Here is a 23,948-nt window from a genome sequence, read left to right as displayed (position 1 = left end):
CAAGCTTTGACAGCCATATACGCAAAGTGTGACATGACCTGAAATACGTGTTGCTGTAATAGCTGATATGATTTTAAAGATTTCACACAAATAAAAATATAATGGTGAGTCCGGCCTGACCACGGTGTCCGCGCTGTGAAAGGTGGATTTACATATCATCCCTGTGCAAATGACATGGTCAAGAGCAGTGAAGCGGCCAGCGGTGAAATCGACGCCTGTAGAACGGTGTGGTCGGCGCAGTCCACAGAAAATCTGAACTTTTCTGTCAAATCACATCGCTGCAACCAATCACTGATGTGGTCGTGACAGCTTATTTTAATCAAAATAGGAGATTGAAAAATGATGACGTAAGGAATGTTCTTTAGAGGTTTGTGGGTGGCTTTGAAAAAAGCCATTTTAATTTAGCCCTTATAAGGACTGTCCTCCTCTTGTAGCTCCAGAAATAGGAGATAGATCAACTTTTAGGTATTGCCACACATTCTCATCTGGACTTTGACTTGGTCACTCTAGCGTAGGAATTAACTTTGATCTTAACCATTTCCTAGCGCAGCATGTTTAGTATGATTGACCTGCTGTAAGGTGAATTTCAGACTCAGTCTCAATGTCATTGCAGGTTTGTTTCTAGTATTTGCCCTGTATTTAGCTCTGGCCAACTTCCCATCAACTCTGGCCAGTTTTCCAGTGCATGCTGAAAATAAAACACCCTACATCAAAATTCTGCTTCCGTCCTATCACAACATTTTGATGTGCATTTAGTTTTTGGCTAAACAAGGCACTTCAGTTCAAGCTCAGCACAGCACAGCCGTATTTCATCTGAAATCCAATTAGAAGCAGGGGGTCTCAGTTGACTAATTGGCCCATTGTTCCACTGGGTTTTATCTAGTGGTGTCTGTTAAAAGGACCAGGAGTCTCATTCATAAAGCTTGCATACGCACGAAAATGGGGCCTGAAATGTGCGTAGGCTACTTTCCACACAAAAGCTGGGACTTAGTAAAACAAAAAAAAACTTGATGGGAATATCTGTGGTCCTCACAGCAACTCTGACCCATGCGTACTCTTATTTTGGAGAAGGAGGGAAACTGGCGGCTCAGATGGTGAAGTGGTGAATTGCAGCCAAACTGCATGATGATTCCTCTCAGACGTTCAATTTCACTCCGTATCACACTATAACAATGAGCCAACGTTACATGTTAACTTGCATATTATTGTTTTAAAAATGCATTAATTGAAAACGGTTAAACTACACATCAATTGTTTTTTTTTTTTCCTTTTTGTTTATTTTATGTGGTTGAAATTTGTGTCTGTTTTCTGGGCGTGTCTACACCTGCAGTGGAGGAACCTCATCCTGGCATGTCACTCTCAGGTACGCAAACAAAACAGTCCCTAGGGATTATTGGTTCTGGGTATGGTTCAAACTAAGGGGCAGATTACAGAGTGGTGATACTGGCCACAGCAGATTTTTCTGTTGATACTGATTTTCAAGTAATTGTTGGAATGTGTTCAAGATATTTTCAGTTTGTATTAGTTTGTAAATGTATTATTTTGCTTGCTCTTCGTCTAGTGTAAATAGTGTTGTATTTTTCCATTTTCATTTGATGCAACCCTAATTATAGATCGACTTCATCATAGCATTTAAAACTGCTGTGCTATTCATTCTTGGGCTGGTGACACATAAGCACCCTTCAAATGAATAAAATAATGCCTATCAGCCATCTAAAATCTGAAATAAAAGTCCACACAACATTTCATTGGAGTTTTCTAACATGCCGTTCCTCTCCCTGATGAACATCAGGGTGAGATTAACGGATAAACTGTGACAAGATGTGCGGCAAATACTTAAATTGCTTAAACAGTCAAATACATTTGTGCGTAATGCTGCATGGTGGATGCATTGGCACTGCTGGAAGACCTGCAAATGGAGAACTTAGAAGGTTTCTGAACAATGATAATGACTGGCCAATGCTGCTTTAATGCGGTTTCAACTGGGCAAACAGTGTGGGCCCCATATGAAATGTGTAATACAGGGCCCATGGACTCCAGATGGCTGTGTGACACTGTGTGAAGGTTGGTGGAACTACATCAATCTGGTGAGAGTTAGGTTAGAAAAAAACAACTCTGCCACACATTTGGCGCAAATCTGTTCAGACAGCAACATCCTTATGAAAAATAACAACCAGTCAACAGCCAGTAAGGTTTTAATGAGCCTTTTGGTTCAAGTGCTTTGTTCACTCCAAGTTTTGGACTTTTAGACACAGCTTGCTGGATGTTCTGTCTGTGAGTCTGATTGAGAAATGAGAGTCAAGGTACAGTCACAGAGTAAGATCAATTAATAGCTTAATTTAGGCAATGGCCAAAATGAAGAAATGGTTACCATGACCTTTTTTATCAACAAGTTTGTGAGCATCAGAGTGCTTATTAGCCCTCGTTCTCATCACCCCTCAATGTCTTGAAGGAATTATGGTGTATTTGATCAATTTGATCTTGTTACTCTGCCTCAGAATATTGATCATATGAAGTCTGACAGTTCTCCAATTGAGATTTTTTTCTTATCGTGTCTCCTTATGTTGCCAATATCATGAATGCCAATTTTTGAAATGGTTATGTACCAGCCAATTTTAAACATGCAGCGGTGACACCATTGATTAAAAAGTCTGGCCTGGACTCCACAGAAATTAAACATCTTAGGCCCAACTCAAAACTCCCTTTTTTCTCAAAGATCCTGGAGAAAATTGCTTATAATCAATTGGATTAATACTTGATAGAATAAAAGGTTAATATCCTAACCCTAGCCTGTGTGCTCCCTCCCAAGGCTAGTTTTGCCTAGAAACCACTCAGCATCCCTTACCAGTGCAAAGAAGCCTTAGGGTATCCCACAATCCTTTTGGTGACATGATGTATAAGCACAGGCCCCTCACGGAAATCAACGAAAATGTCCGAAGAGAAGCAATCATAATGTAGGCTATGATATGGAAAATTAACGAATGAAGACCCAATATGATTGATTCTTAATCATCCAACAGGTGTCAAATACTTCCACAATGTGCTGAAAAGATTCACAGGTAATCTATAAAAGTTTTTAGATTAATTGGGATTTATAATTGTAATGTGTTGATGGTCCTCATTTGAAAATTTCAAGATAGGTTTTTTGTGAGTAACACAGGTAACCAACATTCGTTCAATGTTTCCTTTTGGTTGAAATTAATTAAGCCTATATTTTAATTTTGATAAATGAATGTTGAATAAACATGACATCAAACAAATCTTAATGAAGAATTATAAAATACACAATGGTAGTAATACTCATCATCTAACTGTTCAGTGACAAACTTTCTTCTGTCACTTTCACCATGTGTTCTCAGGTCGTCATGGTGGGAGAAATAGGAGGTGCTTCGGTAGATGATGCAACTCAACGAATGACGGCATATATAATGTCACCTGACCTGGCACTACAATACAATCTCTACAGGCGTCATGGGAAGAGACCCTTCAGGGAGCTTTTTGACTTCATTTATGGTAATTCCACTGACATTTACTGTAGGAGAGCTTTTGCAAAAGTTATTAAAAATAGTGACTAATGTGTTTGAAACTGAAAATAATTTTTATAAGATGATTTATGAATGTTAATCACTTGTAAATTCACACCAAATAAAATAAACTGCACTGAAAAGTTATTAGAGGCACACTAAAAATGAGCAAGGTGAGTTGTGTTTAAATCAAATTCAGGGAATTATTTTAGTGCAATAGTTTCAGAGACATAAAATATTTATTTAAAAACTACTACTAGGTGACGAGGCAGAGCTAAAGGAAGAATGGACCCTCATCCCAGCTCTCGCTGCTGCCTCAATGCAGTGATTCCAGGATAGCTAGTATTGCAAGGTTTCCATTAAAAGAAAAAAAAGTTGCTTGTTGCTAGTCACTTTTTGAAAGAAACTCACTTGAGGGGTCTGAATACTTGCTAAATATAGCAACAAAGACGCTGAATGGGCAACACCGGACTGCCGTTTCAGGTGGTGTGGGTTTTTCAAAACGAAGTACATCTTAACGATTCATGACATTTAAACTCATTTCAAACTCGTATTTTGGTTAGTACAAGTGAGCAAATATAGGCTATATATAATATAGAATATGTATATCTTATATCCTTTAAGCCTTTCAACCTTCTGTTTTAAGGTGTTGTGGCTTTTATTTTTACCGGGGCGATGTACCACAATCAATTACACGTAGTGGATAGCCAGTCTGGTTAACAATTATTTTATCAAAAGCATTTCTTAACTTTTAATCTTCAATTATCATTGTATAATTTGTTTTAAATAAATAATATTTTTAGCTGTTCTACTTATCTGGTAGGGCCTCTATGGAACCCGTGGACGAACCCACTTGGAACCCATTTTCCAGCCCACTTGGGCCCCTCACAAGGCCCTGTCAAAGGTCAGAGATGGGGCATATATGGGCCCCATATGAATTGCCCAGATAGGCCCTATGTAAAGGCTAGGTATAACCAACATTAGGCCCATATGGGCAATACAGGTGGGGCCTCTGTGGAGCCTGCAGGCAAACCCACTTGGGACCCATATTTGCAGCCTGCACATAACCCTTTTGGGGCCCATCTGGAGATCCTGGCTGGGGTTATTCTGTGTTTAAAACTGCGATCAATTTAACTTTTTAAATTGTTATTTTAATGTGGGTAATATCTGTGCTTTTACCTCTGATTTACACATTTAATAAACTCCTCTCTGTGATTTTTTTTCTCATTCTTTTTTCTCTGTGGTTGCCAAGTCACCATAATAAACAAAATGATCAGATGACCCATTTTTAATGTGATTTTTATGAAAACTTTTTTTTTTGTTTCTGCCCTTGGTTGCCATTTCACCATGGGACCCATTTTAATACACATTAACATTCATGAGGCGCTTTGCATTAACCATTAATGGCTGAATCTGGGCGAGTAGATGAGTCGAAACCTGGTAAGCAAAATGTTCAGGTACAGCTGTGATTTGTTAAAGAAAACTGTGTGCTGGTGTGCGTGTGCATGGTTTTATAAATCTGAATACTTTTGGGTGAACACCATTTTATTTTTCTTGGCATACCTATATTTTAGTATGGATTCCTCGCAAAGTTTTATAAATGCGACCCGATAACACTATGCCACACTGTCCAGATTTTTGTTTGTTATAAAATAAGTACAATAAAATATCTATGACGATCTACCGTTTTCCTTGCTCTTTAAATGCATGCACTACTTTGTGTTCGTCTATAGGGCAGAAATAGATCTGTGGTTGCAATGTGACAACATATGCACATTTTTAAGGGGTAAGAACCATTGATATACATTCTTGGTTAGGACATCAAGTGACAACGACATGACACACAGGTGCTCTTGCTATGCATTGAGTCAGAGCTGCTGCAAAAGTAGCATCAGAATCACACAAAACTGCTTGTTTTTAAAGGCCAATAAACATTTATAATGAGAATGACATATTTATTTGACAGTTTGACCTGAACTGAAATCTAATTGACATGAAATGTCATTTGCAAGAAACTCTAGGGCAGGGATCACCAACTTTTTTAAAAGTGAGAGCTACTTAATCTGTACTGTGTCAAACCAAGGGCTACCTGTAATGATGTTTAAACTACAAGAGTCCAAGCCCACCTTAACTTTACTTAAAATAAAACTATTTGTAATGCTTTTGTCATTTTTAAATCTATGTAAATACAAGTATGATCAAAAAAGGAAGAGCAACTGAATAAAATAGCATGTTAAATTCAGCTCACTGCAGGGTTGTGCTATTTTTTAACAAGCTTGATGACACCACATATGGTCCTTAGAGAATACCTGGTGTTCGCGGGCTCCATGTTGGTGACCCCTGCTCTAGGGAAAATAAGCAATGTACACAGGTATGCCTTTAAAAGTAATAGAGTTTTTAAAATACTAAAAGATAACATCTTTACTGGTTAAATAAAGGTTAAATTAAAATCATACAAGGATATCAATATTCATTTCTAGCAATTTATTAGTGGAGTTTAGGAAGGGTACACAGACTCTGAATTTCTGGACATTTTAGCATTTAACAAATATGTTTTAATCTAGTTGTGCTGGACAGGCCATATGCAAAAAAGGAAAAAAAATCAGTTAAGAACCATACTGTTCCGCATTGGAACAGCATAGATGTGTTGATAAGACTCAATTATAGCAATGGCGCCTGTGTGCTTATGTCACTCTACAAAGGCAAATAGTGGATGTCCTGTCCAGTAAAATATCAATGGTACGAACTATACTTTTGCGAGGTGCTGTCAATGTATACATTTCGCAGAACCAGTGATTCAGACTGAAACTCATCAAGGTGAATGTATTTATATATTCTTCTTTGTAGTAGTGATGGGTCGATTAGGCGTCATGAAGCGTTTCGAGATGTTGCCAAACTGTATTGATACCGTGGCCATACTGTGTCACTGAATACTGACACCTGCTGGACCTTAAAGATCCCTACAGCCAACCTAGTTGACAGAGTTACCTAACACTGATTTGATGACCTAGTATACACAATAATACAATTTAAGTCATTGTATGTTGCATTGTATTATTTTATATTTTCATTTGAATTTAAAATATCTTTCTTTTTTTAGATACAGTCAATAAATAATGTGAACCTGTATCATAACGTAATAACCTTTTTTCTTTTTTTCTTTTTTTTTTTTTTACAAATTTGTTTCTGCCATGTCCTTTCAATGCTTTTATTAATCAATGCACGCACCCCCCCCCCCACCACACACACACACACACACACTTAATTCTCCATCACATAACTTTCATATCGCGCATGCATTGACTTTTTAAACAATTCTCTCTTGCTGTTTTCAGCAGCAACGGCATTGTTATTGTGGTTTAATATTGTCCATATGCCTTCTTTAAAGATTTCTAATTCTACTCGCAGGACATGCGCGCTTCCAAGCTTATTTCCTGTCGTTGCCATGGTGAATCGCGTTATTTGCGTTCCAGTGATCGGGCTTTTTTTCCTGCTCGTGCTCACGTTCAACGGTTGATCGGACGCTGTGTTTAGTTACCTGACTTATATCATCTGTTACCTGACTTATATCAATGTATGTTGCATTGTTGCATTGTATTTTATATATATATATATATATATATATAACATTTAAAATAGTTTCCTGTTTATATATATATATATATAACATTTAAAATAGTTTCCTGTTTATATATATATATATATATATATATATATATATATATATATATATATATATATATATATATATATATATATATATATATATATATATATATATATATATATATATATATATATATATATATATAAGAATACACCACATAAGAAAGAGAAAAAGGACAAACAGCAATGGATTTAATGATTTTTAATTATTTATGATACTTCTCAGATTTCTTTTGGCTGTCAAATCAGTCTCATAAAATATTTCATCATTACTGGTATAACTTTCCAAAATCTGCCTAAAGAGTAAATTATCAGGTCAGGGAACCCAATGTGAGCACTACACAAAGGAGTGACATGAATGTCACAGTCAGAAACCCAATACACAGTTTCAATTTAAAACGATATGATTACATCAGATAAAGTAACTAAATGATTTAATAACTATTAGTAATCACTTATATAGCTTAAGAAGTTAACTGAATAAAACTACTTAAAAAAATTCTGAGAGAAAACAAAAATGATCATCTTTAGCTGATATAAAGATTTAAAATTGCCTTAATATTAATGAGGCACTGATAAGAAAATTTGCATTGAAATGTTCATATCTAATATTTTGTTGTATATTTTAATTTTCCCTGTTTTATTTCAGTAAGAATTTTTTTCATCTTTATTTCTCTAGTCTCTCTCTCCTTCTATCTAAGGTATCTATAGTATGAACAAACCACACCCGTCTCTCCAGCCCTGGGATTACACAGACTTCTCTCTGAACAAACAAACAGCCTTAACCGTGGCTTCATCTAAGGTCTGCTTCCTGGATATCTAATCGTCCTGCTGTGAACGTACCATTTGAAGGTGTCTGTAAAATGACTGGAGCTACAACATGTACTCTTTCATCAGGTAAGACATCTACTGATTACCTGCAGCTCTAAAAATTAAGAATTTACAGCAGAAATGCAGCTATTTCTAATAAATATTAATATATTTTATCCTGCTGTCAAAAATAGTTGAACATGTCAGTGTTTCATCTGATCTCAATGCTTAACACGTTTTGACTAACCAAAGGTCTTTACCTCAATTTGTAAATGACTTGCCATTTCATCACATTCCTCACACACTGACATAATTTCCTGTTGCAACAATCCCTTATCCAGGACATTTCAAGTGAAGCTGCTGTTATTTCTGCTGGTTGTGGCTGCCGTCACGTTTTTTCTACCAGCAGATTTTCCTGAATTGCTTCAGCTTCAGCATCAGGATCAAAGCTTGTGTGCTTGTGAGAAATGTTTGTCTAAAGAAAACCTTTTCATTCTACATCGCCTGAACCGTTCAGAAGAGCCCTTTTTGTCTTCTAACACGAACCTCTCTGAGGATGCTTTTAGATGGTGGAAGGTAAATTTACATTTTGTCATGTGTCTAAGATTAGGGAAATTGAGATTCAAACTATTATGTGCCTCTTCTCCATTTAGGTCATGTGGAAATCTGTCTGACAACAAACTTGTTTATTTTGTTTGGCAGCTCATACAGAACGAACAGCGAGATTTTGGTTCCTATAAAGCAACAGTGCGCAAGCTGTTTGAGCTATTCCCATCCGTGGCTGACCTTAGAAAACCCAGTGCCGACAGCTGCAGGACTTGTGCCGTTGTTGGCAATTCGGTTAATTTGAAAGGATCACGTTACGGACCGTTGATAGATTTCCAAGATGTTGTTATAAGGTAAATGTTTAGAAGAAATTAATTATCCTGTATGTTTTCTCTCTCTCTGAAAAAATATGAGAGAAGCAGTAAAAAAAATGTCCCTCCATAATGTTTAGAATGAACGCTGCTCCTGTCAAAGACTATGAAAGAGATGTTGGGACCAAAACAACTCATCGTGTCATGTATCCGGAGAGTGCCGTGGATTTAGATAATTCTACTCATCTTGTGCTGTTTCCATTTAAGATACAAGATCTTGAGTGGGTCATCAAGGCATTTACAACAGGTTTTTCTGGAAGGTGAGTTACATACATTTCTGGATATGCTTTGTTTTGCTATAAAGTGTTGTTCACCATAATGTAACAAAAGGTAAAGAAAACACAGCTCATATTTTTTTGTCCTCATCAGCTGCAATAAATATAAAATTACCGTGAAAAAGGAACAATTACAACTTCTAGCTTCATAAGAGGCTTCAAAATGTATCACAAAAAGGTCAAATGTAAGGACTAAAAAACATGTTTTATTCATTTAGCTAAGAATGAAGTGTTAGAAATAATTCTTGAATTCCAGTCTCTCACCCATCATTTCTGAATCGGTTCAGGACAAGTCTTCATATGCACAACAGTCTTCTTTGGAATTAAATATTCTTGTCTAATGTTATTATCCTGAGAGTTTACAGCGATGAATTGAGTGTTTATAACATCTCACTTACTGACCACAATACATCATTTTTAGATTATTTTCCCAGATTAACCAGTATAATAGCCTTCAGTGGTGCATTATTTTAGGTGCCAGCAACACTATTCCGCTAATTCTTGGGCATCCCCAGGTCTTCTCCAGCAAAAAGGGTGGTATAGCGTGGCCTATCCAACCAGTTTTATAAGACACTATCATAAAAGCTGTGGAACTGACTGAGTTGTTACTCTCTTGTGTATGGCGTCTACATATAACCATTTGTTGATTGATCTCTTTTCAAACTGAATACTATCCCATCAATTGCCCGTAACACCTCACCAGGGAGGCTTCCAGGAGGCATCCTGACCAGATGCCCGAGCCACCTCAACTGGCTCCTCTCGACGTGGAGGAGCAGCGGCTCTACTCTGAGTCCTCCCAGGATGACTGAGCTCCTCACCCTATCTCTAAGGGAGAGCCCAGACACATTTTTAGAAGATTCTCCTGCGTTTCTCAGAACCCCCGTCACATATTGAATGACATTGTTTTATGTCTCTCTGTTGCTGTCTTGTCTGTTTTTTTTATTGGCTGATTTTGTAAAGGCCCAGTTTGTCATAGTTCTGGCTCGGCTGTCTGCACTCTCCCTCACTTTCCCCTGGCCCCGCAGTTATTAAGATTCCCCACACCTGCTGTCTCTGACGGTGCAGTGTACTTAGCCAGACCACCTACACCTGTTTCTGTTCCTACACACACACACACACACACACACACACACACACACGGGAGCTTCACAGATATTTGAAAGACTTTTGGAAGTGTACGGTGTTCTTTATTGCCTGCCCTGACTAGTTTCTGATCAAGTTCAAGTCTCAGGGTTTCCTAGTCTTGTCTCTCCTTGTCTTGTCTCACCTTGCCCCTGTCGGACACCTCATCGGCTTTCTGTTTTTCTGGATATCAACCTGGACTGTTTCCTGACCACGATCTTTGCCAAGCCCATCAGATCTGTCTGCCTTTAAGTCTCATAGTGTATGAACCCTGACTGCTTCTTGCACCAGATCTCTGCCTCAGCCTATCTTCCTGTCATCTCCCCTAACTTCTGCTGAGTTTTTTACTGCCTGCACCAAGGCTTTATTATTTTTAATAAACCTTTTGAGCACAACACCTTATCTGGCTCGGCTATGGGGCTATCTGCCTATCAGCATATCACACAGTTAGCACCTACATGTTTCAAGTGATTTCCTCTGCCTTGGTGAAAATGTTGTCTGCCCAATAACAAAGAAGTTCTTCTGTTAAAAAGCTTTTGATATTAATCTCTGCGTGTAGGTTTGCAGCAAATCTTAGTGTTGATACCTTGATACTCCTCACAATATGTTGTCCTTTCTGGACTGTGCTGTGGTTGCCTTAGATGTACAGTAAGCCTGTTGTAGTTTTTACTCAGTCACATCTCGATTCTGATTAGCACACATGTAATATCCTCTTTTTTTAAGTTGCCTCCATTTTAAACAGTGTTATGTAACAGCACCCTGTTGACGGTGAAACACCCACGGTGGACCCGGCTCTTTTTTACGCTTCAGGCGACCCCCACCTAAATACTATATTTGGATGCAGACGCTTGAAACAGAAAAATATATTTCTTCTAAAGACAGAGAAACGGTTACAGACACATTAGCGCTGATGGGCTCTTGATCGGCAAGAAGCCCCGACTGTTCATCTCACAAGCATTATAAAGGAATTTAGGTTCACACCCATACAAGGGTTGTATACTTCTGTGTCATCAGTGGATAAACTGTGTCACCTCCTGGACGCCACCTGACAGATGGTGTCATATCCTTGTGTCGGTGCTATCTAAGTGGGGCATGCAGTTCCCGGGTTAAGCGGTCCCTTCCACTGACACAGTTGATATCTTCACCACAGTTTTGTCTTGCGTTTGAGACAAACGTACAACTCACAGTTTCCTTGAGACTAGCTGTATAAATAATGGGCAAATGATAAAAATATTTTTTTTTATTTTGCAGCCAAAAAACAGAGCAGACAGGTTCAGTTCAGGGGGACAGTACCTATCTCCAGTGGTCATTGGGTGAGAGGCAGGGTACTTCCTTGATAGGTCACCAGGTCATCACAGAACAACATGGAGAAACACAGGGGGAATCACTCATGCATGCACACACCTACATTATTGTGCAATTCAGAGTGACCAATAAAACAATCATGTTCTTTTGATTGTGGGAGGAAGTTGGAGTTCCTGGAGTGAACCAATGCAGGAGCAGGAGGAGCATGCAAACTCAATGCAAAATAATCTTTTATGCTATTAAATCCTTTTAAAAAAGGTTTTATGAGCTTTAATGATGTTTTTATTTGTTTCATGGGCAGTACATATGCTAAAGACTCTTATTTTGAAAGTTTGAAAGAAATTGTCCTTCTTTTGTCCTTCTTTTGTGTTGACACTGTAAGGGGATTAAAGTTGCTTGTTCAACGTCTTTTGTTGTTTTGGCTGGCATGCTGGGCATAAACACACCCTCAGCTCCAATATTGGTTGAAATAATTAGTCAAGCTGGTTAGTAAACAAATGGCCACTTAGGAGTGCAAGAGCAAAGTGGAGGTGGAGAAGTACTCCCATATTGTTTCCTATTGCTTAAAGCGACAAAAACATATTTCGAAATAATATCCTAAATACAGCAAAATTATTCTGGGAAAATATTATTTCACAGAATTGTAGTTGTACCTTGAAGGAAGCACCTGGGGTCTTCTTTGTGTGGAATTCATACTAAAAGTGTATGTATTCCAAGAAAAAGAAAATGGTGTATGCCAAAAAATATTCAGATTTATAAAACCATGCGCACCCACACCAACACACGTTTCCTTAATAGATCACAGCTGTACATGAACGTTTGCTTACCAGTTTTTGCCTCAGGTTCGGCCCTCTACACGCCCAGGTTCAACCATAAGTAGTTGACACAAAGCACCTCATGAATGTTTATTAAAAATGGGTCATCTGATCGTTTGTTTTTTATCATGGTGACCTGGCAACCACAGAGAAAAAAAACCTGTAAAATAAAATAAAATAACGATGAAGTTTGCGTAAAACGATAAATTCACATTTCATTCCTCTCAGCAGTTCATTCCAAGTTCAGCCCTATCAGAGGACAGGGGAGGTTTGACGTGGTCAAAAACCAGTTGTTGGACATGTTCCCTGTGTCTAACATAGTAAATCTGAAGCTCTTTGTAACAGATAATCTATGTCCAAACTTATAATGAAGATTGCACCTTCTGTTAGAGCATATCGTCCTGTTGGAAAAAACTAACATCATAAGGTCTGACGTGTGTAAGCCATAATTCTGCTTTCATAACAAGAAACACATACAGGATGCAGGGTGTGGGTGTATTGTCTCTGAGCCTATAAAGATCGGTTGTGTCTATAGCACATTGTCATGATTGTGTGCAAAGGAGGACCAAAGCGCAGTGTGGTTTTGGAAAAAAATTTAATGAGTAAATGAGAACTTAGAAACCACGAGGAGGAGCGATGGCACAGTGATCTGGCAGAGCAATGGAGCTACAGGAAGCACTAAGTCAGGGAGGCTATACACTATACTGAAGGGTAGTGGGTGGAAAACATGACAAGCAAACAGAAAGCTAATCAGGAGAAATTATGAACAGCTGGGCTTAAATGAAGAGAGAACAATAAGAGGACGCTTTGCATTTTTTGCCGGGTCAATGTTATTTACACTGCCTGGCAAAAACAAAGGTCACACTAATATTTCGTTGGCTCACCTTTAGCTTTGGTTGCTACACAAATTTGCAGTGGAATTGTTTCGATAAGCTTCTGCAATGTCACATGATTTATTTTCACCCTGTGTTGCATTAATTTTTTTTTATTAAGATCTTGTATTGATGTTGGTAGAGTCTGCCCGCTTCACAAAGCCTTCTCCAGCACATCCCAGAGATTCTGAATGGGGTTAAAGTCTGGACTCTGTGGTGGCCGATCCATGTGTGAAAATGATGTCTCGTGCTCCCTGGACCACTCTTTCACAATTCGAGCCCAATGATACCTGGCATTGTCATCTTGGATAATGCCCGTTCTATCAGTGATAAAACAAATGATTAATGGAATAACCTGGTCGTCCAGTATATTCAGGTAGTCAGCTGACCTCATTCTTTGAGCACATACTGTTGCTGAACCTAGACCTGACCAACTGCAGCAACCCCAGATCACAGCACTGCCCCTATAGACTTGTACAGTAGACACTTGGCATGATGGGTGCATCACTTCACCTGGCTCTCTTCTTACCCTGAGGTGCCATCACTCTGGACCAGGGTAAATCTGGACTCATCAGACTACATGACCTTCTTCCGTTGCTCCAGAGTCCAATCTGTATGCTCCCTAGCAAATTGAAGCCTTTTTTAATGGTTAGTCTCACTGATTAGTGGTTTTCTTAAGGCTTCACAGTTGTTCAGTCCCAATCCCTCTAGTTCCCTTCACATTGTGCATGTGGAAATGTTCTTACTTTCACTATTAAATGTAGCCCGGAGTTCTACTGTTGTTTTTCTTCGATTTGACTTCACCAAACGTTTAAGTGATCACGATCATTCAGGATTTTTTCCTTGAAGACGATGGGTCTCTACTATCCTTCCAGTTTTTAATAATGTGTTGACTGTTCTTAATCCAATTTTGGTAGTTTCTGCAATCTCCTTTAACGTTTTCTCTGCTTGATGCATGTCAATGATTTAACCCTTCTGAAACATACTGACATCTATTCCATGACCACGGGATATGTCATTTGACATGGTTGTTTAAGGAATGAGAAGCTATTCCTTAACACTAGAAGACCCAGGGAATTTCATTTCTCTTGCCAGGCCCCCTCCCCTCTTCAAGTTTGTGTATTCACTCTACCTTGCTAACTGTTACTCTTGTAATGCAAATAACCTGTGATAAGACCAGCCCTTCTACAAGAGACTGGAGAAAGGCTGAAACAACCTGGGATCAGAACAGGACCATGTTCCAAAAACTTTTCATTACCTGGCCCTGCAACATCAGACCTTTTTTGCAGGAATATATTGATAAGTCATATCTAAATCTTTTATTTAGGCAAACCTATTGAACAACCAGATATCATACGGGTCCTAGTTCCTGAGCTGAGAAAAGGTCATAACCATGCTTTTCCAACAAGGCAAGGCAGAGCCTATTTCTATTGTCCATTCACCAACAGACTCATGTATATTGCAAAGCTCACTATATGAAAGAAAGAATAATTGTATTTTGTCTTGTCTCGCGTTTTTATGTCATTCAAAATTTAATCTTAGAGAATGACAAACAGTATGCCTTTAGTATTGGAGTAACATTTATGTCACACAAGGAACAGCCATAGTCCCCCCACCCCCCACTCCTCAACAGAGAGGCTTCAACTAAAACCAAAACTGAAGGGGGTGGAATGGTTCTGAGAGTTGTGAAGTACTGTTGGGGGGGACTGGAGCCAAATACCACCCCAAACAGCTCAATTTTGAAAAACAACAGAAGGTATAACTTCAGAAAGTTTTTTTTTAATTTCAGATAAAGAAAAGCAGTCTACATATGGATAAAGCACTAAATATAAAGTGGAAAAATGTAAAATACAATTGTGCCATCTAGCAGTTTCCACATTCCTATGGTGAGCCTTTCCTACATTTGCCACAGGTAAACTGCCTTTACATTCTTACAATTGCCTTTTGATTTGCAAATGGCGCTCACTCCACCAGAGGAGAGCCGTTAACACCTTTGGGGGGATACTGGATACAAACTAGGTGCAGACTAAAGTCTGCACTTTGGGACTTTGAGTGTTAAACAAGGAATAGCTATTCCTTGACCGGACCCCGTCGCGCCGGGGTCCGGTCTTCTCGGAGTCGGGTTGTTTGGGAATGCAGCCCAAAGCGGGTGGTAAACTCCATCTAAGGCTAACTTGGGGTTAAATAACCAGCTGAAAGACAATAGTCTGCGCAGTAATTATCTAATGGGAGGCTTGTGCCTATTTGCTTAAATATTTGCTATTTGTTAAATCCAGGTGGTGACTCTTTTTTTTCGCTAGGCAGTGTATATTGCAATGCTCTTTGTTAGGAATGCAGTTCTCATTTTTAACCTGTATGACTTGGAAACATTTGAGGTGGTAGCGGTAAACTCACTTGGAACATCTGACCTCTGTTGGACTGACCAACAGGCTTTTAACTCATTTTAATAATCTCTCCAGTGATTATAATAGATACATTTGAAACATTAATTTGGTTCAGGTGTGCACAATAAAAGCTGAGAACATTTCATTAAGTTATGGTTCTCCTTTGCATCTTCGAAGCTTTGTTTTATGTTCAAAGTTAGGGCAGTCATAAGTAGCCGGTCAACGGCGGCAAATCGGCGTCTATAGCAGCTCTTGCCGCCGCCTACATTTCCCCGATTATGCATCCCAAAAATCATGTTTGCATCTGTCTCCACTGAGAGCAACATTAACGAGTGATTGGGTTCCTTGTTTCAACCGAGATGCTACTTTTCCCATCAAAACACAGACCGGTGAGCGCGCCTCACTCTGTACAACTGAACATCGACGAAGAAAACGGATTAAAATGTGACCATCGTGTTACTTGTTCTTAAATTAATGATATCAAAATGTTTTATTAAACCTCTTGTGGGAAAAAAAACTGTTGTTATTTGGCAGATTCGTTTACAAAATTACGGGTGTTATGAACAACATTAAATCCATAGTTTTTATCCAAGGTACGGCTGATTTATTTGTTGTGGTCTCTTGTCATTCACACACAACAATAAACCGTGAGAGCCGACGTGAGTTTTGAAACTGCAAAGCTTTGTCTTAAGCGGAAGATCAAACGTGCATTTACACAGCACAGACAGTTCATAGACCAGTGTGATGCCTTCGCGAGCGTCAGAAAGCTATGGTGCATTCAGGAGTATGGGACATTTCAAACTTACAAGGAAAGAGGCATAAAACAGAATAGAACTTAACTCATACAGTAATGTATTTATCCAGAAACAGCGTGGGCTTTCTTACAATACTGAATGCTCTATAATTGTATTTCTGATATTTTTTGATTATGCACATCTGTTAGCTTTTTATTCTGAAAAATCTATAATATTACATATAATATAATATAATATTACAGCAGCAAATTATCTAAGTTTTTCAGAGGATGCATTTTGTGTTCGTCTCTAGAATCCTCGCCGATGATATGATATCATGTGTGTGATGAGTGCAAGTGAAATTAAACTGAGATAAGAGATTTTGAAAGAGCGATATGACTGAAATAAATTCAACATGTAAATTCAATTTCAAATTCCAACCCTGTATTGTTATCATAAAAATTTGACTTTGTTTGTGAAGAAATGTTACGATCGTTTTTAGAACAGAACTGTGAATAATAATAAGATGAATAGACCTCACCTAATCTGATCTGTTTTATGTGGTGCTAGTAATTCAAATCAAACTAATTTTATGCAAATGGAGATGACCTTACCTCGTTAAAACATGATGATAACATCATGTGAAAAAAAATGTTTTAAGAATAATAATAAAAGACTCTATTTTTCAAAGTTTTCCCCTCCGGGGCTCGGGCACCGGCATAAGTGCCTCCTCCTACCTGATAGTGTGTGGCCTGCTACTGTAAAAAAGTTTGACTGCCCTGCAAAAGTCATTTAAAAGGTTTAAACAGTAAAATATGTTTAAAGTTCTGTCATGTTTTAACAGATCATATGCACCACTGAAATCCAAAATAAAAGCAAAAAGAGACTTGGTGAGTATGGTATCTGATGCATTGGATGTTTTCTTTTTGCTGGTGAACATAGTTAATTCAATTTGAATCCTTACTAACTCATTAAAGGTGATGGTGGTCAATCCAGCTTTTATGAAATATGTTCATGAGATTTGGCTGGAAAAGAAAGGAGATTATCCATCCACTGGCTTTATGGCTTTGATTCTTGCACTCCAAATTTGTGATGAGGTAGGTACATTTCACTAATTTTCATACAAATATTGTGAAGTTCCTCATGTTCTCCACTGTAAACAACAAATTAGCATTGGCAAGGCCATGTAATATTAATTACAGTAGGGAAATGGTTATTTGATCCCCTGCTGGTTTGCTCATATTCAAAGAAAACGTATAAGCTTGATTTCAGATCAGTGTCATTTCGAGACATATTTACCAAAAATCAGGCCACCACAAGATTGCTTATATGCTCATTGAGTACACTGATATCAATCAGTCAATAAATTACAACAATTATGTATAAGCCCACCTTCTACATAACTTGATTTATTCCTTTCTAACCTCTCCACCACCTTGGGGAAGACCATAGAGCTATTAATTATCATTGAGGAAACATAAGTAAATCTGTTTAAAGCTGGAATGGTCAGAAAAAAGTGGTCAGAAAATGAGAACTGATGTTGCCGAGCCGTGGGTGTTTCCAAGATTCTTTATTCCTGGTCATCTAAATATCTGTGCAACTACAGTTCACTTAGAAATCAGTATTGGGGTACCAAGAACTTATGGAGAACTTTCTGGTAGCTCCAAACTTATCGCTTTGTGGACTTATATTGCAGCAACCTTTTTCTGTCTAGGACAGTAAATATCCGTCACTATGTCCACTACATGGGCTACATAAACGGCACTTGTACAGGGTCATCCCAACATTGCCTTTGAACATTTGGATGACTTGTAAAAGGGATGAGAAAAAAGCTTGTGGTCCCGTAAAACAAAAGTGACACATATTTGACCTATCATGCCATGTGTTTTGGGGATGTTTTCCTGCTGCATGCAATGGATGACCTAAATGGATAAAGGGATTAATATACATTGCACTCTGCTGCAAAATTGTGATTGTGATAATTTTACCTTAGCCAGAACATTATATATGGGTCATGTTACCTGTTGTGTGCTGTGCTATTACGCACAGTTTAAAGTTACAGTGGTGTGAAAAAAGTGTTTACCCCCTTCCTCATTTCCTGTTCCTTTGCATGTTTGTCACACTTAAGTGTTTCGGAACATATAACCAATTTAAACAATAGTCAAGGACAACACAAGTAAACACAAAATGCAATTTCTAAATGAAGGTGTTTATTATTGAAGGTGAAAAAAAATCCAAACCATCATGGCCCTGTGTGAAAAAGTGATTGCCCCCCTTGTTAAAACATAGTATAACTCATGGTTGTCCACACCTGAGTTCAATTTCTCTAGCCACACCCAGGCCTGATTATTGTCACACCTGTTCACAATCAAGGCATCACTTAAATAGGAGCTGGTTGACACAGTAAGGTCCACCAGAAGATCCCTAAAAGCTACACATCATGCCAAGACCCAAAGAAATTCAGGAACAATTGAGAAAGAAAGTAATTGAAATCTATCAGTCTGGAAAGGGTTATAAAGCCATTTCCAAAGCTTTGGGAATCCAGCGAACCACAGTGAGAGCCATTATCCAAAAATAGCGAAGACATGGAACAGTGGTGAACCTTCCCAGGAGTGGCCGGCCGCCCAAAATTACCCCAAGAGCGCAGCGACGACTCATCCAAGAGGTCACAAAAGAGCCCTACAACAACGCCCAAAGAACTGCAGGCCTCACTTGCCTCAGTTAAGGTCAGCGTTCATGCCTCCACCATCAGGAAAAGACTGGGCAAAAATGGCCTGCATGGCAGAGTTCCAAGGAGAAAACCACTGCTGAGCAAAAAGAACATCAAAGCTCGTCTCAATTTCTCCAAAACACATCTTGATGATCCCCAAGACTTTTGGGACAACATTCTGTGGACCGATGAGACAAAAGTGGAACTCTTTGGAAGGTGTGTGTCCAAGTATATCTGGCGTAGAAAGAACACCGCATTTCAGACAAAGAACATTATACCAACAGTAAAATATGGTGGTGGTAGTGTGATGGTCTGGGGCTGTTTTGCTGCTTCAGGACCCGGAAGACTTGCCATGATAAAAGGAACTATGAATTCTGCTGTCTACCAAGAGTGCCTGAAGGAGAATGTCCGACCATCTGTTCGTGTACTCAAGCTGAAACGAACTTGGGTTCTGCAGCAGGACAATGATCCTAAACACACCAGAAAGTCCACCACTGAATGGCTGAAGAAAAACAAAATGAAGACTTTTTTTTCCTATTGAGATGTTGTGGTATGACCTTAAAAAGGCCGTTCATGCTCGAAAACCCTCTAATGTAACTGAATTAGGACAATTCTGCAAAGATGAGTGGGCCAAAATTCCTCCAGGATGCTGTAAAAGCCTCATTGCACGTTATCGCAAACGCTTGATTGCATTTGTTGCTGCAAAGGGTGGCTCAACCAGTTATTAGGTTTAGGGGGCAATCACTTTCTCACACAGGGCCATGATGGTTTGGATTTTTTTTTTCACCTTTAATAATAAACACCTTCATTTACAAATTGCATTTTGTGTTTACTTGTGTTGTCCTTAACTATTGTTTAAATTGGTTTGATGTTCCGAAACACTTAAGTGTGACAAACGTGCAAAGGAACAGGAAATGAGGAAGGGGGCAAACACTTTTTCACACCACTGTATTTAATGTTTAATAAATGACTCTCTGTCTGTTAAGTATAGTCTGGTGGATATTAGCCCAATTGGCTGATATCAGGACAATAGTGAAGCTTAATTAAAACTACTAAACAAAATTAAGATAGAACTATGTACACACAAGAAACCAAGGACAAAATAAAGTGGTTTATCATCATCATCATCAGAATGTTCCAGTGAATCCTGGTTCACTGCAGATCTAAGTTAAAGAACCAAAGTTCATCTTAAAGAACATGGAATGAGGTTAAATTATCTTAACTAATTTAGAACAACATCTGGTATGTGTTTCAACCCATTCACAATGCTAATCCTGAGTTAAACAAACATTATTTGATAAAAATAACATTTTACACAATGATTTACTCAGTAAAATTTGTAAAATCAGTTAATTTAAAAACACAATGAAATCGACATTAATACTCCATTTTAATGTGTTAATAATGCTCATAGCACTATCGAACAATGGTGGAGCGAAACGAAATAAACATTATGTTTGAAATGAACCATAGTCGCATATCCGGGAAGAGCGAATGTTACCGAAAGCTAATAGCATTAGGCTAGCGGACATTCGGCGCTAATTATAAAAAGCTTGTGCTTTATTTTGGCCGTAAAGAGCGGAATGGATAACACAAACATCAATATCCCATCAATGTATAAAACCCTTATGGAGATAACGGTTGTTATAACCGTAAAAACACACTCGAATTACATCAGCATGGCATAGTTAGAAGAAGCTAGCGGCAGATATGACGGTCAACTCCACGTGTTTAAAAACACCGTGAAAATGCATTAAGTAAACCCTTCTAAATAAACCATTTAACTTTCCCTGTTTATTTCTCTGCCAAACCTTTTGGTGCCTCTGTGTCAGTTTGGTTTAACTTTGGGCATCCAGTTTGGAAGCAGTTGAAGTACTGCAAGGGAAAGCTGCTTATCTCAGCAGCGGGCAGCAGGTCGCTCCTGGTACTTCATGTGAGTCTTTGACCTGGTTGCAGCGGGTGATTTCAACTCAGCTTTTACTCTTAGCTTGGGAAAATGGGTCCTGTGTCGGCTGCAGGCGGGAGGCCGCTCCGGGCCGTCTGAAGTCAGTTTCCTGCAACAGCTGAGAAAAACAAAACAAGGCTGGTTTCAGCTTAGATGGATTATTTACTCCGGCGTCTGGTTACACAGAAGTTAGATTGCAGACTCAGCTTCGATTCAGCTGGAAGTTCTTCAAAGCCAGTCAGATCCTCCGCTCGTCAATGGACGATGAGTTCCCCCCTTTGTCGCTCCAGGAGCAACGGGACTGAATTTCCCCCCAATGCTGTTCAAACAAAACAACAATATGAGGAAGTTTGTCTGTTTGAAGTTTGGTCTTATAGCAATGGCAACTTGCTGTAGGGGGGCAGTTCTTGGTGCCTGAAAAATACTGAAATTCCTTTGCTTATAACCCATTCTGATTTCTTCTCATGGCTTGATGACACAATATGTGCAATCGCCATGTGGGATAAATCATATAGAGTTGAAAGCCACATTGTCCTGTTTGGCTTGATGTGTTTAGCCCACATGCAGAATACACTCGAAAAACGGATGGATTTAGAAAAAGGTTTATTTTTCAAGAATCACGAAGAGGGATCTGCTCGAACAGAGCTGAGTCAGAACGGGGACCAGGAAGACACGGGGCCGGAGCAATCTAGGGGAACGAAAGAAGTTATCAACTACAGAAGGGGACAAGGGGGATGTGCTGCTGGACGTAAGCTTACCACTGAGTGGGGAAACTGGACCGGGGAGGAGGAGGTGTGGGCTCAGCGCTTGATTGGTGGTGGAACCACAGGTGTCCGAGAGACCAGAGAGCGGAGGCGAGAACGGGTCCGAACAGCACCAGCGAATCCAGGGATCCAGGACAGCGGGAGGAACCAGTAGATGTACGGAGGCGGCTTGGGTCCAGAGGAGGGGAACCGACTCGAGAGGAACCAGGAGGTGTTCAGGAGATGAGCCAACACGGGAAATACTTGGAGGTGTCTGACACAGGAGGAGGACATTTGAGTTTGAAGTCTCTGAGCGCGTTTCGTTTGTGGTGGGAGCGGACGGAATGATTACTTTCTGCTTCGCTTTTAGGCGGAATCCTATAGGAAATATAGCACTTTTTGTGTATTGCAACCCCAGAATTGATGAGTACAGGTGCAGAATTCAAGCTCTGCGATCATTGGCTCCTAAGTGACGTTAGAAAAAAAAACCCACTTTTTTTGGTAACGTCTGGTATCAGCATAATTTATACATAATGATATCAGTTTGACGTAGGAGGATTTTACCTCCATTGGTGCACTGCGCACGATGAATTAAAAGTTGGAAAAATGCATAAATAAAGACTGTAAAGGGCTCCTTTAGAGGGAAGCGGAGGAATGACAGGTCTGAGCTAAAACTGCTGATGTTACAAGTTCCTTAAAATGCACCTAAATTATATGTAATTATGTGCACCTGAATCAAAGTGCAAGGCAGCAGCCCACCAAAGCACCACTGGCTCGGTGTCGTTAAAAGCAAAGAGCATGAAACACAGCTACTAACTCTCCTGTTGACTTTAACTGGCACATTTTGCTTCGGATGTGAGGACATTAAACGTAGGAATTCACATTTTGAATATTGACCACTGATAAAAGCACCTGGGTCCGAGGGAAGGGGTGGGTGGGGGGGGGGGGGGCAGTAAGAGCGTTGAGACACAGAAGCATGTTGCATAAAAACGAAAGTTATAAACAGACTAAATGGCGTTTTAGACTGGATCTGGTAAGCAAAACTGTTTTCTGATCCAGCATGCAGCCATGACTGATTCTGAATGAAGGCTTATTCTGGTAGCCGCTCTCCCGGCTTGCCTCCTGGGTACGGAGTACGGGACAGTACCGGCTTACTTTCACCACTGGTTAAGACCAAAATTATTTATAACTCTGATCGCTCTTCTTGATGGGTAAGAGAAAAGATAAGATAATAAATTCCTTTATTGTCACACTTGATGAGAAGGAGTAGAGCTGTGATGGACAGATTTCTTTAGCAAACTAACTGAAAAACTTTTTGTGTTCCTAGGTCCATGTGTTTGGTTATGGAGCAGATCATGATGGAAACTGGAGCCATTACTTTGAAAAGCTGAAAAGGAAAAACTTAAAAACTGGACTACACCCGGGTCAACATGAGTATGCACTGATACAACAGTTGGCTGAAAGAAAATCAGTCAGGCTTTATAAAGGTTGGTGAGATTTAAATTTAAACGGGTTCCTCGAGTCTCAATGAGATTTACCTTTGATAAAGGTGCAATAAAAAATAAAAATGTATTCCTGGATTTTAAATGACTCATAACGTTTCTTTAAAAATGTCATCTCCTCAAATAATATTTTATCCAACTGCATTGTGAATGGGTTAAACACGTACCTAATGTTTTTTCTAAAACATTAGTAGCTATTTTCTTTAAAATTACCTTTAGTTCTCTAACTTAAATATCCTCACTGAATTCCTAAATTCATTGAATAATTTTTTACTGGTGATGGTTTACAACCATTTCTATTTGTCATTTTGTGTATTCTGGTGAAGATTTTCAGTCATCCAGATCATGATCAATACAAAGAAGGTAAAAAAAAAAATCTGAATATGTTTTGCTTCAGCTTCAAAATAGAAGTCCAGTTGTTTTGTTATTTGAACTTTTTATTTTTGATATTTTTGATTGTTTTTTGTATGTACATAGTTCCTTCGTTACCCTAATCTTTTACTTAGTAGTTTTAGTTAAGCTTCTCTAGCCGAGTAAGGAAGAATTGTTGATTGAAATATAGTGTTAATTCAGGTAAAACAACATTATATCATGGTGTTCCCTGGATGAGCATTTATTCCTGTT

At 38.9% G+C, this 23,948-nt stretch overlaps 1 protein-coding gene across 2 annotated transcripts; it reads left to right on the top strand.

Moving 5' to 3' along the window:
* Positions 1-7,986: 7,986 nt before the first annotated feature.
* LOC118565331 (CMP-N-acetylneuraminate-beta-galactosamide-alpha-2,3-sialyltransferase 1-like) lies at positions 7,987-23,747 on the top strand. 2 transcript variants are annotated; one of them, XM_036145559.1, is made up of 7 exons: positions 7,987-8,087; positions 8,410-8,576; positions 8,703-8,899; positions 8,998-9,177; positions 17,269-17,314; positions 17,402-17,521; positions 23,150-23,747. In XM_036145559.1, the coding sequence occupies exons 1-7, from the start codon at positions 8,054-8,056 to the stop codon at positions 23,315-23,317; spliced, it is 912 nt and encodes a 303-aa protein (XP_036001452.1). In that variant the 5' UTR covers positions 7,987-8,053; the 3' UTR covers positions 23,318-23,747. The 2 variants fall into 2 exon arrangements, with proteins under 2 accessions (XP_036001452.1, XP_036001451.1); XM_036145558.1 differs by having other exon boundaries at positions 8,407-8,576.
* Positions 23,748-23,948: the final 201 nt, after the last annotated feature.

This window comes from Fundulus heteroclitus, chromosome 13, assembly GCF_011125445.2.
Source record: "Fundulus heteroclitus isolate FHET01 chromosome 13, MU-UCD_Fhet_4.1, whole genome shotgun sequence".
NCBI classification, from domain to species: Eukaryota; Metazoa; Chordata; class Actinopteri; order Cyprinodontiformes; family Fundulidae; genus Fundulus; species Fundulus heteroclitus.
Note: the sequence above shows the minus strand (reverse complement) of the source record. Positions and strands in the feature narration are given on the sequence as shown.